This window comes from Podarcis muralis, chromosome 9 (assembly GCF_964188315.1).
Source record: "Podarcis muralis chromosome 9, rPodMur119.hap1.1, whole genome shotgun sequence".
In the NCBI taxonomy this organism is placed as follows: Eukaryota; Metazoa; Chordata; class Lepidosauria; order Squamata; family Lacertidae; genus Podarcis; species Podarcis muralis.
This window is the reverse complement of record NC_135663.1, coordinates 50,250,181-50,267,476: the sequence shown is the minus strand read 5'-3', so window position 1 is coordinate 50,267,476 and position 17,296 is coordinate 50,250,181. Positions and strand designations below refer to the sequence as shown.

General features: G+C 39.2%; 1 protein-coding gene across 24 annotated transcripts in view; it reads right to left on the bottom strand.

Annotated features, from left to right (window-relative positions):
- The window catches only part of TENM3 (teneurin transmembrane protein 3), a 1,264,183-nt gene that overhangs the window by 108,015 nt on the left and 1,138,872 nt on the right, over positions 1 to 17,296 (bottom strand). For all 24 annotated transcript variants that reach the window (XM_077934193.1, XM_077934194.1, XM_077934191.1 and 21 more), the window contains one exon: positions 9,644 to 9,882. In XM_077934193.1, the coding sequence (XP_077790319.1) occupies positions 9,644 to 9,882 (239 nt within the window). The remainder of the gene's footprint in view (positions 1 to 9,643; positions 9,883 to 17,296) is intronic.

Below are 17,296 nucleotides of genomic sequence, written 5' to 3'. Positions count from 1 at the left end.
TTTTCAACTTGGTTTTAATGTTTGTATCATTTTGTGAGTTGATTTGGGTCATTTCTCATGAAAAACTGAATAATTAATCATAATCATATCATAATAATACTTAAATAACAAATGATCATTGAACATATATACATTATTGAACACAATCTGTGGTGGCAATCTGGTAATCATGGTGTAGCAGAGGGGAAAGCACAGCTCTGCAACAATTTTCGGAGCAGGGATGATGAAGTCAACCGCAAGAGGACCAGAGTAATGATGGGTCTTTCTGGCTCTGACAAGTCAATAAGGTGCTAATGAAGCTTTCAAGTTTGTGACAGATTATCACAGGGGAAGTCAGAGAATGAGGTAAACAATTGAGGAACGGCAATGAATGCAAAGCGCACAAGGGAAAAAAATCCAAATATCAAATGTCATTACAGACAACAGGTTGCCAATTAAGAACAGGATTCTGACTAGTTTCTACCAGTGCAATTCCTGAGCAGCAGCTCTCTGTAATCACCCATAGCACCAGGCTGCCAGCCACATTTTCAACTTTAGAACCTCCAGAGACTTTTTAAATACTGTAACAAAAGGTATCTTCTAGCAAACTCAGGTGGTAAATGCTTTCAGGTTGTAGCCAAAACAGGGTCATTGAGAAATTAAGATGGAGTTGTCAGCAGCCTCAGAAGATCCAGAGGTTTTGCAGAAGCACCACAAAATCTTTAGCAAAACAATATGAGGGGACCAAAACAACAATCCCAAAACAGCCCAAGGAGAACAAAGGATGCTGAGTGGCTACAGAGTGTCTGCTGCAAATGGAAAAGTGGGGTGGTGAACAGAGTATTCTGGAAGATGGCATGGCTAGCTGGTGGGCAACCTGAACAGGAGCATTCTATATTTTACTTCAGTTATATCTGAATTCAATTATATTCCTTATCATCACTCACAGCACTCATATTAACACCATAATCTCCTTTAGTTAGAAGGCTGGACTAGTACTCTACAAAGGTTTATGGTATACAGACTAGGCAATGCATACAGACTAACATAAATAACAAGATTTTAGTTTAAATCAGGGGAACCAGTGGCAAACCAGATGTTCATCCCTGGACATTCACCATGCTGCCTAGGGTTGCAGGCTCCCAATCCTTCCTTTAAACAATGAGCTCTTCAAGATGCTGGAACAATAATTTTTTTACTGTGTATTAATCCATACAAGCTTGAAGTATAGGTCATATTTTAAATTTAAGAAAAGATTAGATGCCTAGATTTTAAGTCACAAGTAAACAGGAAAGTAAGCAGGGAAAGGTGCTCAAAATGAAAGTGTAGAAAGTAAAAAACAAAACACAGAAAGACATAAGAGTTGAGCTAACAAAAAGAACCGCGCTAATAGCATGATAAAATTTGAAATGAATTAATGATGCTCCACAGACTTTATACTACTCTTAGCTCTCTAATGAAACTTAGAGGAAATTATTCACTTCTCTTCTAGATTATCAGATAAGATAAGATGGTCAACCTTTCTGGGGGTGAGGGGGGGAATCACTATATACATATATCTATGTTCCGTTAGGATTTTAGGGGTGGCTTGCTCAAAATTTAATTTGGTATTATCAAAAATGCAGTTTCAGTTTGCCATACTGCACAAACCCAGAAAATAAAACGCAGCAGTGTGATTTGCAAAACAACTTTGTGATAAACCCTTCAGTTGAAAATGAGCCTATTTCAAGGTGGAGGTTGGTGATGATTGGTGAACCATTATACTTTAAACTCCTTGATATCTTATCATGTTGCTTTTATCCTTCTGACTGCCAATTATCTTGCTTTATCTCTTTTTGTACAGCCTGCTTGCCCCACTGAGTATTTTCTTTTCAGTGCCACTGACAACAACAACATGCGACACTTGCAACACCAATCAAATATTAATAGTGTGCAGAGCTGAAATTGTAAATATTGTATTATGCTTTGAGCTTTGTATGAGGTGGAAGGCATTTCCATGATAACTATTTCTCAAAATATTACTGGGGGTGATTGCCTATGACAGTAGAAAAACTATCTGGGATTGATCTCCCATTACTTAGGTCCACCAAACCCAAGAATACAGCATTTCTTAAAAAAAAAAAAAAAGGTTACCTTCAGAATTCTTATTAAAACTGTGTTTTTTAAAAAAAATATATTATATCCTTTGCTTCTTTAAAAAGAGTTCTAGAGACACTTTTTGTTCCAGCTGAGGCAGATGAAGGTATCCTGTTGTGCTGCTGCAAATGCACCATGGCGTTTCTTCTTTCTGTGCTCCTTCCAGAGGTCATTTCTCCTCTGATCACTGCTATGGATGCACAACCTGACTGTCTGTCTTCAGGCACTCTGGTTGTCTTCAAAGGATTCCCACATGGCAGGATTGATGTTGCCAGGCTTCTCTTCACACTTGCAAACATCTTTGTAACACACAGTTGGTCTGCCAAAGGCCTAGTGCCTGAAGCCAGCTCCTTGTAGAGCGTGTCCTTGGGGAGGCTGCCATCTTCTGTTCTGTGGACATGACCAAGCCAGCACAGACGTCACTGAGACAGGACTGTAAACATGCTGGCAATGTGGGCTTGGGACAGCACATCTTTGTTTGAGATTCTGTTCTGCAGTGTGATGCCCAAAATCTTTCTGACAATGCGCATGTAGAAAGTGTTGAGGTGTAGCTTGCGGCAGGTGTAAATTGCTCATGACTCACTTCCATAAGGCAGTGGGCTCAACATGCAAGCCTGGTATATCTGGAAGGCACCCAATTGGTTGCTTCTGGACTACACAAACAAGTCCAGGCAACCAGTAGTAGAATAAAAGCCACAAAGTAGACAAGTGAAACACCCATCAAGTGGTGTACCCAGTGGTGAACTTACAGACTGCCATTCATTTCTACCTAGGGTTGCAATATGTCTGGAATCTCCTGGACATACCTGGAATACTGTAGTCGGCAGCAGGGTCCTGGCAGAAATCTGCAAAATCTGGACATATCATTGATTGCTTTTCAAAAATGGCAAAACTAAAAAAGCTCAACAACTTTTGTGTCCAGATTATCACTTTCTGAAATATGGCAACCCTATTTCTAACACACTTTAAAAATCTGATATTTGGGGGTATTTTTGCCATAATTTTCCTGCCACTGTCCGTAGTTCAGGTGAGAATTTGTTGCACCCCCTTTGGGAGAATGAACTGAGATGCTGAGGTAGCTGAAGTGATAAGGGATACAGGTGGCTTTAAAAGGCTGGCATTGCCTTCCCTGTCCTTATTGTTTCCTGCGTGGCAGCCCACCCAACCCCTTGTACCCACATAATTTAAAGTATGGGATTAAGCAGTTGCCATATCGGGGACCCCACAATCAGCAAAACAAATCTCATTTCTTATTTGCCTAATTCATGATATAGCAGTCGCAGGGTGGGATGGGGAGATATGATAATTTGGTTGGTTTGGTGCAACACTCAAGTTTGACACAGCTAGCAAGTGCACTATAGTCAGGAAGGGAGTTAAATAGAGGCTACCTTAGTTACGGTAACTGATTTCTGACAGCTGACCAACAGGAAGTGTTATGGAAGAAGAATTACTCAGTTTGTTTGAACACATCTACTGCTGTCCAGGCAAGATGCAATGGGTTAATGATAGCACATTTTTATGCTCACTGCAGATATCTTTAAGGTAAGTGGATGAGTGGGCAAGCACAAAAAAGTCATATTTGTGCTCATTGTTGATCTTGTTAAGTTGTTGCATTTTTTGCCCTTTACCTCATTTGTCTTGCATCTTCATTTTTGAGGAAGAGAAATAACCCTTTGCAAACTATAAATCAAAACAACTGAAAATAACATGCTGGCAGCCATCACCATAAGAAGTGTCAATGATACTCATTAGAGCTGTATTTCTCCTTGGCTTGCTGCCTGCACTACATGGTCCTTGTGATTACTGTGTCATAGTAAAACACCCTTTGAATAAAGATTTAAATGTCACGATATTTAATGTACTGCAATACAAATTATGATTTTGCTATGATATGTTTCAGTTGTGTCACTCCTCAGATCAGCTCAAGATGGATGGGTTTACTCAAGGGTTCACAGAAGCAGTAGTAAGACATGGTCTCATGCACCAATGAGCTGCTTAATCTAATCAAGCAGGATTTATGATGCTGACATATATATATATACATGTATATAAATGACTAAATGCATTTTACATTGCTATTGCTATTTAAATATTTGTTTTACTACAGGAAAAGGCTGCTTGGCATACATTTTCCTTTTGACCCTTGGTAATTCAGTAATAACTTTTGAAGCTAGATGTGAATAAAATGAGATGCACCTGGAGACATGACAGCTGCTGGGAGGTTAGAACTGCAGAAAAGGCTGACAAATAGGTCAAGCTCCATTTTAGTCAAAACACTTCTGATGAATAAACCTACTTGACAGTCATAATAATGCCACATCAAAACATTATTTAACCCTTAAACATTATTTATAACATCTCAATTAGTAATAACACATTACAGTATTTATAATTATTGGAGCCAGTTTTTTACAGACTACTTTTTTGTTCATACAGGTGGTCTGAACTGTCCCCAAACTGTCCCTTCCACTGAAAAAAGCTTAAGAGAAGAAACATAAATAAAATAGGGCCAGTAACCAAACACAGGATGACACCAACAGAGATGGGAAAGGACAAAAGAAAATGAAAATTGAACAGAAACACAAAGGTAAAATGCAATGACATAGAATTGTTTGCAGTGACACATCTGTCCTGCAGTCTTGTGTCCATGAAAACACACTAAAGGACTTTCCAAAACATATAACCAACATCCAGAATATGAAATAAGCAGCCAGCTGTGCACTGAAGATGACATGCTCAGATCACAATTACTGGACATACTTGAGAAGATGTGGGGGTTTTGCTTTTATTTTATTTTTATTTTTATTTTTTGCATTTCACAGGCAAATGAAATAACCCAGCCCAGCAGTTTTCTTTCTCCTGCAATATCAGCCCCTCATTACAACAACAGAGGAAAGATGGGGATTATGTCAAGGGTAAGGGATGAAGGGGACTGTTTCTCACTTAAGCTGCAGAGCGTGTGGCATAGGATTATTTAAGTCTGAAGATTTCTTTGGAAAATATTGGTCTGCTAAAAAAATAGTATTCAGTAGTATTTAAGTATGCTTAAAAGTATGTTATAGTTGCTTCCTTTAATTGCCTTTCACCTTTTCAATGAAGAAAAGTAGAAGCATGTTCAACATTTTTAGGATACATTTTATTTGTTCTCATATATAAATTACACACCATTCCTAAGAGTTTAAGAAACTTGTCGCCCCCCCCCCCCCCAATCTTCCTTTCTGCTTTTCTCTACATTCTGGGGATTAGATTTTTGGCTTTGCTCAAGCCACTTTTTGGTTTCCCATTCACTTTCCTATATTTTCTCTTGCTTTCCTCTTTGTTGTTCTCCTGTCTCCTTGTTGTGACCTCCTGGCTTTTCCCTCTCTCTCATGTTGCGTCCCTTTGTTCCCCCATTTCCTTTCTCCGAATCACTGCATCACCAAAGGCTTTGTTGTCATGGTATTGGACGAATGACAAGACACACCAGTCCCTCACTGCATACCCTTGTGCCAGCTAGCCAAAACAGCTGCATGGCTGAAAGGTCAGAGAGATGAGGCTCCACTTTAGGAAGCTAGGTTTCCTTCTGCACTACTGCAGGCAACAAAAAAAGTCCTTTAAAATGCATTTCCTTCACTTGAACAATTAAATAAATACAGTGACTTGGAATGCACGCCAACTTATATTCTATATCTATGCTAGACGGCATGACTGTATCAGTTCTACTACAAAGCCCATTTATGAATCTTCTGTGAGAAAGTGCTTTGTGTGCCTCAATCAGAATTCGTCCCATTTACGACACCACAATACAGAATTTTAATAGGTTTTCCAACCTTTCATTATCAATATATATTAGCACATTTTTCAGTACAGGTTGCAACTTGTCTCAGTTGGTTTTGTGTAACATTAGAAACAGCTACAAACTGGCTCTTCAAAAGTGACTTCCTACTACAGCTAATATTTCTACAGCCAATAATTTCTCATCTCACTACTTTGTTTAAAGCACTTTGTTATGAAACAGGTAAATAAAATGGGAAACCATTTCAATTTCATATTAAGTAACTCATCGTGAATTATACTTGGATGGCCTATTAAGTGAGAATTTCATATTACATCTGAAGAGATGGGAAAGCTCCACATACAAGTGAATTTAATCCATTAACTGCTTTATGGACCCCAAAACCTTCAAAGTGTGTCCCTGAGTGCCAGGTTTTACATTTAGGTTGCTGAGTTAGCTGAAATATCAGTAATATCACCAGTACATAAAGAGCTCCCTGTTGAATACACAGAGAAGGCAATCCCTGTGAATTGTTTATTTCAGCAGGCAGATGAACTAGTTATTTGTGATGAAATGCAGCATAGCTATACCCATTCTCAACAGAATCAAATTATATAAAATGCTGTATGGCTCTCAGTTTGAGGAAATTAGCCCTCCCCACAAAAACTGACACCAGATCCAGAGGCACACAGAACGCCATCACCAATCAACCACACCAGACCCAAACCCAGACCCTCTCCACAGATAAATTACAGACACCATCCAGTAGCCAAACCATGGTGGCACCTCCGGATGCTGCACCCCCCTGCAATCCCTACACAGATCTGGCTGGCACAGGCCACAAAACCACAGCTCGCCCCTATACACGAAGCCAAGCCAGAGCACAACTAAATGTAGTACACCCATCTTCTCAGAAAAACTCTTCACAAAGTTCAAGAGGTCAAGACACAAAGGCTTTAGCAACTAATCCACACCTAATGACCCACCTAAGTGGTACTCAGGATATCACTCAAGAAATCACTCAAGATATCCCTCAAGCAATTAAGGAACAAAAGAAGAAAAGGCACACTAGCCTGGGAACTTCCTCTCTGCCCAGAACATTGGAGGCTATACACCATACCTCCTCAACAGTATTTATAGGAACTCAAACACTGAGATCCTGCTCTGTTCCAGTAACAAGAAGCCGAAAGCACCAGCCTGAAGATGACGAGTGAGACCTCGTCGAAACGTCGCCTAGACACCCCAACTTTTACACGGGAAGATACCCGAGGACACCAAAACCTGCATTCCTGTACCCGTGAAAATCTACGAAAGCATATATATATATATATATATATTCTCAACACCTAAGTAGGTATATGGCACAAGTACGGGTATTCTAATACATGCTTCAGCACATTAATATCTCAAATCATTTTTCATCTGTGTGGAAGCCATTGTAATTGTGTCATTCTCTATTTAGCATTTTATTTCCTGATATCACAAGTCCTCATTCTTCATTGGTTCTGTCTCACTTGGCAACATCCATAATTGAATGGTGGCTTTGCATGTATCCTGGGGTTTGTTTTATCCCTTATGATGTCCCCCATTATATGGAATGATCCTTAAGTATTTTTCATGACAATTTTGTGTTTTGCAGCACCTTTTAAACAGTGTACCATGCAAGAAAATGTAAAAAATATCAAAACAAAACCTGTAGCTGCTTTCTACCGGCCATAAATGGGCCTGTTTTTAAATGATAACATCAACTTACAATAATATACCCCAGCTTGATCACTGAAATCATCTGCAGGAGCATCATTAGTTGTTCTCTGAGTTGGCAAGGCTCATTTGACAGCAACAAGAAACTAAGCAGCCCAGTCCTGCTGAATACTCTACCAATTCCATTATATTTAGCTAATTTCAACATTTTATATAGGGTTTTTTTATTGTATAGCTTCATCCTTCCTCCCAAAGGAGCCCAGGATGACAAACATGAAAAAACGATAAAAACAATACAAAGATTTAATGTTATTTAGATGCACCACCACTACTGTACAGACAATTTTTAATGGCAGGTTTAATGTACACAGCCTTAAACTTGTCACTGAAAAGTTGCCTTTAGAAAGCAGCAGCAGTGCAAACAGATGAGCCAATGGGACTTACAAGATGGTACTATCCTATGAGGGCTCCTCTAGGGTACAAACAGCACATCCAAAATGGCACTGTCCCCTTCTTCAAGCATTAGAAGGATGGGCAAGAGTATCATAAATGCAGGTAAAGGGCCATTAATGGGTTATCTGCCCACCAAGAGTCAACACTGTTTGCTTCAAAATTGAAGAAGTGGAAAAATAAGGTCAGTTCTGCAGCAGAATTTATTATCAACACTATAGTTGACAACTTTTAGACCCCTCTAGGTTAAAGAAAACCATTCATTAAGTTAACACAAAATCTAAAATTAATGCCTTAGTAAGAATAAAAATACATTTGATTTAACAGAGTTAAATTGTAAAAAGGGTTATTAATTGCATGTTTATATTTTCATATACTTAATATTTTGGGTTGCAATCCAGCCTACACATGATTAAAATCATCATATGCTTGACGTCAGTGATACTTAAATCTGCATAACTGCCCAGGAATGCAGGCTTAGCTGTTCTAAATGTTTCAAGACATGTATATATGTAATTTGCTTTGACACTTTGCAGGGGCAGGGAAAGTGGGAGTAGAGTGGGCTATAAATAAAAACATAAACTGATTAATGTAACTACACCATCCACCATCTATGGACTATGCTGTTTAAACATGGCCCATACATTGATCACAGAAAATCACAATGTATGCATCAAAGAGGACAAAGAAAATCCACTGAGGACTCAAATAGCAATATACAGCCGAAACTGCCAACATAATTCCTATAAAACTCCTTTGGCTTTCCTGGGCAACAGGAAGACTTGCAATCTTCTCAAAGCAGCCATATTCCATCAGCAGAGAAGGTGAAAATCTTACATTACTCAGCGGCCTATTTTTTTGCATTATTCACTGTGGCTTCTGATTCAACAGGGATCCACTTCAAAGATTTTATTCAGCACAATGCTGTGGCATGGACTGAAACTTAACTAGTTTGTTTCAACGTAGAGTCTACCAACATTTTAATTTCATGAGGGGTTTTAGCTTTGTATTAGTTTTTACAACTAAGTATGCATCATGTTGTGTGTGTTTTTAAAAAAAATAGTTCCACGGAAGCTTTAGAATACACACTGTCAATTGTTGAGTATTTTAGTAAAAGGAAATCATTATTCAGAACATGGAAACATAAAACAGTGAAATGCAAAATTCTATATTATTAAATTATAAATTTATCTGTTTCTCATTATGTACACATATTTTCACATATGTAAAAATACTTAAGCTTCTTCTCAGAAACAAATTCTCCCCTCGCCCCACATGAGTTTGCTCAATTCTTAAACGCACTCCCCTTTTTAATAGAGAAATGATGGCTGAATTATGGCCTTATCCTTTCTAAAAAGGAAAGGCAGAGAATTTCTAAATTATAGTTCATTTTTAAAAAATGACATTTCACTTGCCATTTTGAAGGGAAATGGTTATAAAACACAGGTATTTTCTATTCCATCTGAAGAACTTTTAATTAAATTGCTTTCATCGCCTCTACTGTTAACAGCACTTGTGGATAAAAAGACAGCTGTATATTATGCAGTTTGCCAGTGTCCATATATAACCAGAAAACAAGATACATAGATTTATAATGACAATAATCATAAAAAGCAAACTTACCTATAAAGTAAGATAGTAGTATTGCCAGTAGCACAGAGACCCCTACAGCACAGAGTGCTGTACATTTCCAGCTACAGTACTTTGAAGACTTTTTAAATTTAAAAGCACTTCTTGATAAGGTGTTCCTAGGTAGTGGCCGTGTCGGAGGTGAATAAACCGAGCCGGATGCCATTGTGTAACCCGGTGTCGCAGTACTGAACAGTGGTGTTGTCCCTGTTCCTGTTTTGAATAGGAAATGCCTGCAGAAAATAAAAAGTAAATACAAATTAGTGTCTAGGATAGTTAATGGTACTTTTCTTCTTGCTCCATATTGGTTCATTTTGGGGGATAGCATCTTAACATTTATTCAAGTTTGAGCATTTTTATATATGATGGCCCTGACACAGAGATTCTGACTGGCAAAAGATGTAAACTTCTGGATGGGAAAGAGTTACTTTGATTCAGTCCTCTATTCCTATATTAGGGGACAGGTGCTGTTGACGCAGTCAGCGTGTCTCTCTTATTTACGGTGTGCAAGCTGGATGCAGATGGTAAGCCTACAGAAATGTAATTGTGGTGTGCAGATTGCCCTTCCTGGATCTAGGCACCTTGGTACCACAAACAGTGTTAAGCAAACCTCTTGTTCATTAAAAAATATTCATGGCTTATTTCTGTTGGCTACCAGAACTTTTTGAAGTCCAGAAATACACAGTGTACATTAAAAAACGTTTTAAGCACCAAGATACAAAGGCTCAGTTGAATATTTGTCCTTACACACTCAAGAGGAAATACTGTCTAGAACAGCTCTTTCCCAATTTGTGATTCTTTGCTTATTCTCACATATTCCTTAGGTAACAGCCTAAACAACTTGATGAGAATGAGACCAAGAAATGCCGTTTGCCCAACATTAGCCTAATTTTGTACAGGGGTGGGCAGGTTTGGGGAAGGAAAAAATGTAGTTTTGGGTTTTTTCTGGGTAAGGCAGTTCTACTTGAGTTAGGAGGAAAAAATGTTTTCAAATTATGTTTCTAGAGATGCATAAAGGGTATTATGTAGATTATATATATATATGTCTCAAGGTAAACATGACAGATTTCTTAACATTTTTATAGCATATAAAGGACAATGTCAGTGAAGAAAATGAATAAATTGTCAACCCTGTCAAATACTCATGATACGAACAAGATAGTCTATATTTAACTGTGATCTATGTTGATCTGGCTCAGTATCTCCTGGAGTTAATTATAAATATTGTTAGAGAGGAGGGTATTCATGGTACATGTCCTTTTAAAATAAAAAGATCAAAGGACTGCCTTCCATCCTTAGGGCTGCCATACGTCTGGATTTTCCTGGACATTACCGGGATTTCAAAGGCGGAATTGACGTCTGTGGGGGGATTTCTGAAAGGCAGCACTTTGTCCTGGATCTTAGGCACGTCAACTGAAAAATCATGTTTTTTTGGCGTTTTTGTAAATAAATTAAAAAAGCTCAACAACTTTTGGGGTGTCCTGGTTTTTACTTTGTGAAATATGGCAACTCTATCCAGCCTTCACAATTATCTGTTCAGAAACCAACCAAGTTGTATCAAGACTACTGCATGGAGAGAGAAGGTTTAATCTGATGCAAAAAAAAGAAAAGGGACCTGCATACCAAACTGCGAAAGAAGAAAGCTCCCATTACTCCCAATGATCCTGCAGCCACATTTTTCAGCATTGCAGTATGTGGGGGAAGAATCAAATCCCCCTCTCTGGGTGGCGGTCCCATTCTATTCAAATCCCCCTTCCATTTACTTTTAAGTAAAAAGACTGCATAGAGCAGTCTTAAATGTATGCGGTGCAGGGTGCAAAGATCCGCCTAGCGCCCCCTCCAGGTTGCCCAGTCCCAGGTGCGCAGGAGGGCAGAGCCGCCAGCCTGCCTCAGTGTCTCGCTGGCTCGGTTGCCCCCGAACTCGTGTCGCAGCACTGCCCGCAGCAGAAGAGCCTGCCGCAGCGCTCTGACCAACGGGCAGGCTCTTCCCCGGACTCAACTCTCGGGCCTTGGACTCTTGGCCTGGTGCCCCTGAGAGCCCCGCACCTGGGTGCCCTGTACCCCTTGCACCTATGGGTAAGACGGCCCTGCATAGAGCTGTGCACAATACAGTTAATGTGTGGTTTGACCTCAAACTTAATAAAGATGTAGCAAACCTTACGTTATCTACATCTTAAAAGACTACAGTATTATTGCTATCATCACCATCATTTCTATACTGCCCTTCATCAGAGGATTAAGGGTGGTTTACAATATGAAAACACAAAAATATATAACAATATACCTCCCCACTCCACACACACACAAAGTTTAAAATGCCATAGATTGTTTAATTAGCCAAAAGCCTGGGAGCAGAGCAATGTCTTTACTGGGTGCCTAAAGATATGTTTTTAAAAAATCTGATTTCCTAATTTAAGCACTTTTGTGCTGCTTTTGGCTTCTTTGCTAAGGCAATCAAGGAAGGGAGTTTTAAACCAGCTCCCACATAGAATACCATACACCTTCTGTTGTGTCCACATCGAGCACAAATGCACTGAGGCAGCATGTCAAGCCATGGCTTTCCAGAATAGGTAGACTCAGCAATGATCCTACACTTTACAAGCGTCACATAGGTTTTCTACAAACTCCTACGCAGTCACCCTTACCAAGCAGGAGTGTTATATTATGGGAAAGTCTGAGACAGCACACAGTATGGCATGGAGTTTTACGTCTTAAACTCCTTGCCATCTTTCTGCTAAAAATGTAAGTGCCTTTACAGAGTTGTCATTTGCAGATCAACTAGGAAATTCCAGGGGAGGGTGCAAAAAAAAGAAAAGAAAAGAAAAGAAGGGGGAAAGACAGAAACCTCCTTAACAAACAGAAATCTGCAATTCAAAATGTGTGCTACAATCCCTATTTGGATCTAAATTTTGAATGAGAGAAACTGCCATAAAAGTTTCTTACTCATACTTAGGTAGCATGTTAATTGTGAATATCATATTGGTAATATTGTTTGTATGCAGCAAATTAATCTAGCAGCATTTTGAAAAGCTTTTCTATTTAATGCCGCTACAAGTATTAGCAACTAAACAAAATTATGAATCAAGAACTCGTAATTACTTTATACATGTAAACAATTATTCAATTACCTTTTTAAAGAGTTATTTTGTCTCAAGATATCATATTTGATGAAATAAAATCTGATTTATTTAGAAAAACCAGAAGACTTTTATGATAATGACTTTGCTGTAGTGTGAGCTTTCTAATATTAACTATAATTAAGTTTGAAATCTTTAAGGAATCAGATAACAGAAAGCTGGCTTAAGGCCATGTTTGGATGTCACAGTTTTGTGTGACACGAGCAAGACTGTGAGTCTTGAGCTCATGCAGTCTCCCATTCCGTCTTCTGGTGCGGTTGTGAAAAATTCAAATGTTTTTGCTACTTGGTTTCAAGCTTTCTTGTTTAGCTTCTGTTTCTGCAACTTGGTTTCAAGTTGGTTTGCTTGTACAAACTACAGTCAACGTTAACTACAATTTGTCTATTTGGACATAATGACAAGCTGCAGTTAATCAAAAACAGAAGGGAATGCTTCAAACTCCTCACAGCCATGCTGTGGGAGAAAAAGGGAGAGCACATGAGCCCAAGGCTTGCCTAGATTTGCTCATATAATACTAAAGCATCGTATAGCACAGGGGTGTGGCCCTTTAAGCCTCTCCACCTGGCCTTCAGGATTCTCCCCAGGCCAAATATCCTCTCCACAAGCCATGCCTCCTCACTGCCCTGCTTTACACGCTTCCTTAGGGAAACCCCGTCAGATGGGAGATATAATAATAATAATAATAATAATAATAATAATAATAATAATAATATTTTGGCCTTACTGGAATTTGTTGTTTAGCGGTTGATAATGCCTTTCAGTTTGGCTAAATGGAAGTTAAAGACGGATGTGTCAGTTTGTGGAGAAACTAGTTTATTGTATAAGGTAACATTTACACTCATTGCCCCACCTAATTTTGCCTCTGGCCCCTTCAATTACTGGCACGTGGTCCTTAGGCTGAAAAGGCATACCCTCCAAAATTGTCACAGGACTCAGGGCTCTACTTCTAGAATGACATATTTTCCCTTTTCATAAAACTTGCTGATACAGTGGTACCTCAGGTTACATACGCTTCAGGTTACAGACTCCGCTAACCCAGAAATATTACCTCGGGTTAAGAACTTTGCTTCAGGAAAAGAACAGAAATCGTGCTCCGGCGGTGCAGCGGCAGCAGGAGGCCGCATTAGCTAAAGTGGTGCTTCAGGTTAAGAACAGTTTCAGGTTAAGAACGGACCTCCGGAACGAATTAAGTACTTAACCCGAGGTACAACTGTGTATACACACACACACACACACACACACACACACACACACAAATGCTAGAGTAGTTTAATTACACGCACAGCATTATGTGTCTATCTCTTTGAAAGCACAAAACCGAGAAAATTCACTACAAGCTTCTTAGTAGAGAACCAGAATGGAAAAACAAGTTGTTGAGTTTAAAAAAAAATGAACAGAATGAGAGAGTACAGAAGTAGGATAGTAAAATCAAATTAGCTGGAAACAACATCTTCTAAAGAACCAGGAACAGCTTGTAAATCCAGCCAAAGGCAGTATAGCTCAGACCACCAACTGGAAACCTTACAAAATAAATATCACCCACATTAAATGAAAGCCACTTATCCGTCAGTGCGAGGATAAGTTAGAAACCATTTCTTACATGATATGTTTGTGCTAAAAGTAGCCAAAAACAGAAATGTATTTTATGTATTGTGAAAAAGCCGCTGAAATCCTTACCCAGAAAATTCATTAAAAGAGAGATTTCAAAACACTACTCTGAACTTCAGTGTAATATCCAAGTGTATCCAAGTTTCCCTTTACAACTTTATATAGCTTTCTGGACAAATGTAGTCAGAAAACCTTCTAGCTGCTATTTGTTTTCTTTAAAATGTGAGAAAGCCAACCCCTAACAAGAAGGCTGGTGTTTCAGCTTAGCACAGGGGTAGCTTTCTGTTGGTCCACTGTCAAAATCTAGTCAGTCAGCTAGGTCCATTTAGCCCCAATCATTCTTGCCAGGCACTGGTAAGAGAAAAGGCAAATCATGGACTTTTTACCTAGGGAACCCAATCCCCAAGTGTTTTGTTCAGAAAATGGTATGATAATTGTGCCCACTTTGTGAATTGGCACTGCCCCTTACAGCTCTAGAGACTTCTGTAATACAGTCGTACCTTGGTTGTCGAACGCCCTGGAACTTGGACATTTTGGCTCCCAAACGCCACAATCCCGGAAGTGATTGTTCTGGTTTGCGAATGTTCTTTTGGAACCTGAACATCTGACAGGGCTTCCACGGCTTCTGATTGGCTGCAGGAGTGATCTGGTTTTCGAACGTTTTGGAAGTTGAACGGATTTCCGGAAAGGATTCTGTTTTACTTCCAAGGTACAACTGTATTAGAAAAGCACCTTTCTTTCTTTCTTTCTTTCTTTCTTTCTTTCTTTCTTTCTTTCTTTCTTGTTTAAAAGGGAGCTTTTTGGAATAGATGTGGAGCCTCACATACTGATTTTGGCCAGCACAGCACAACTTTGCAAATGAAGCAATTGGGTAGTCATGCTACTCAAGTCAAAAAGTAGCACACAGGGCACCAACAGGAATCTTCCCAATTCCAATGTGAAAAGAGAGGACAGAATTCCTGTTATCATGGTCCCTTGGTTAGCCTTCACTTTGGTCCACAACCGTCTTGGCATCGTTAACACCTTCAGTAGAGTCTCTTCAGAAAAAAGACTGCAAAGTTTTGACCTATCTTCAAGGAGTGTCATAACTCCACTGGCTCTTCCTGCTATATTTTGGAGCTTGGTGGGGCATCATTGGTGGGGCAGGGCAGGGCATTGGTGAAGTTGACATGTGTGCACTGGTGGAACCAATATAGCCCACACCACCTGACTTTCCCATACCAACATGGTATATCCAACAACACTGCTGCCAGGAGACTGGCGATGTGACAGTGCCCTCTTATTTCTAGATGGCAGGACCTCGTCTGCTGGGGATGATGACAATGTCACCAAGATTGCTCTCGAATCCATGCAGCTGGAGTAGGCATATGAAGAAATATAGCTCTACAGACTTTTGTCTCATCACAAGTCTCCCCTTTTGTTGGACCCAAGCAGATGTTTCTGCGTCAAGCAGGTTATGGAACAAACTAGAATCACTACTGTAAAAGAGGGAAGCAGGACCTTATCAGAAGTAACTCTCAGGTTATAGAATGGGCTATCGGATAAGGTTTGCATTAGAAAAATATACCTATTTTTGATTAGGTAAGAAATGCTTTGCAATACTTCTTATAAACATTGGCATTAGGTAACTCAAGTGATCAGGATGAATGGCAAGGCATAGCTTTTATGCCAATATTTTGGAATTTCAATTTTGGTATTAAATTATTTATTCTGTAGATTAGATTTGCCATTATTTGGCATATTACCTTTGTCAACATTTTCTGGATTTTGAGATTCAATTGCTAATTAATTTGTGTAAGCTGTTTCAAACAATGGAAGGTGAGGGGTAGAATTATTATTATTTTTTGTTTTGGACTCTAGAACAAGTGTCTGGAAGCTAAGGATGCTTATGGTAAAGTATGTAATTAAATGCATAGTTAAATATTTATATACAATTTTTGGTATGGATCTCCCCCCCCCCAGTCAGAGGATGGAGACAGGACAAAACGAATTTATGAATGAACACTTGTGAAATTGACACGGACTAGAAACTGACTGATCTATTCTTCCCTACTGGATATGTCACTTAGAGACTAGTGCAGACACTACATCAAGAACAAAAGGGCAGCCTGTGCTTTAAATGTAATACAGTGGTACCTCGGGTTAAATACTTAATTCGTTCTGGAGGTCCGTACTTAACCTGAAACTGTTCTTAACCTGAAGCACCACTTTAGCTAATGGGGCCTCCTGCTGCTGCTGCACCGCCGGAGCACAATTTCTGTTCTCATCCTGAAGCAAAGTTCTTAACCTGAAGCACTATTTCTGGCTTAGCGAAGTCTGTAACCTGAAGCGTATGTAACCCGAGGTACCACTGTATATGTTTTATTTCACAGGCAAGTGCTGCATGTGTACAATTAAAAATATGGATAATATGTGTAACCATAACAATCTTGTGAGAACCATGCAAGTGTAGCCCTTAAGAGGTCCTGTAGTCTCTCATTTTAAACCCTTTTGACCTCACCCAAACTGGTATATAAATAATGGAATGGCACTGAAAATCTAGTCACTAGAGAATATTTGCAGTGGAAAAATATCACAGCAGTTTGACTATATTTTTGAAAGAAGAAAATCAGTGCTGACTGAACATTTCTGATTTTAATGAACAATGAAGCAATGTCCTTGACAATGAATTACTGACATACCTACACACATTTCATATCAAACTAATATGAGAAAATGAAAGCTAACACATAAAATTCCATTGCTTTTCAGTGTCATAAAGCATCATCAGGTTGTGTATGAACAGAAATGGAACAAAGTAGACCTGATGCATCACAATCTCAGGATTTGTACAGAATCTTTAAATTCCCGGAAAAGGGTGTTTCAGTTCTGCAGTTTATCCTGCCTACTATGTTGCTGATAT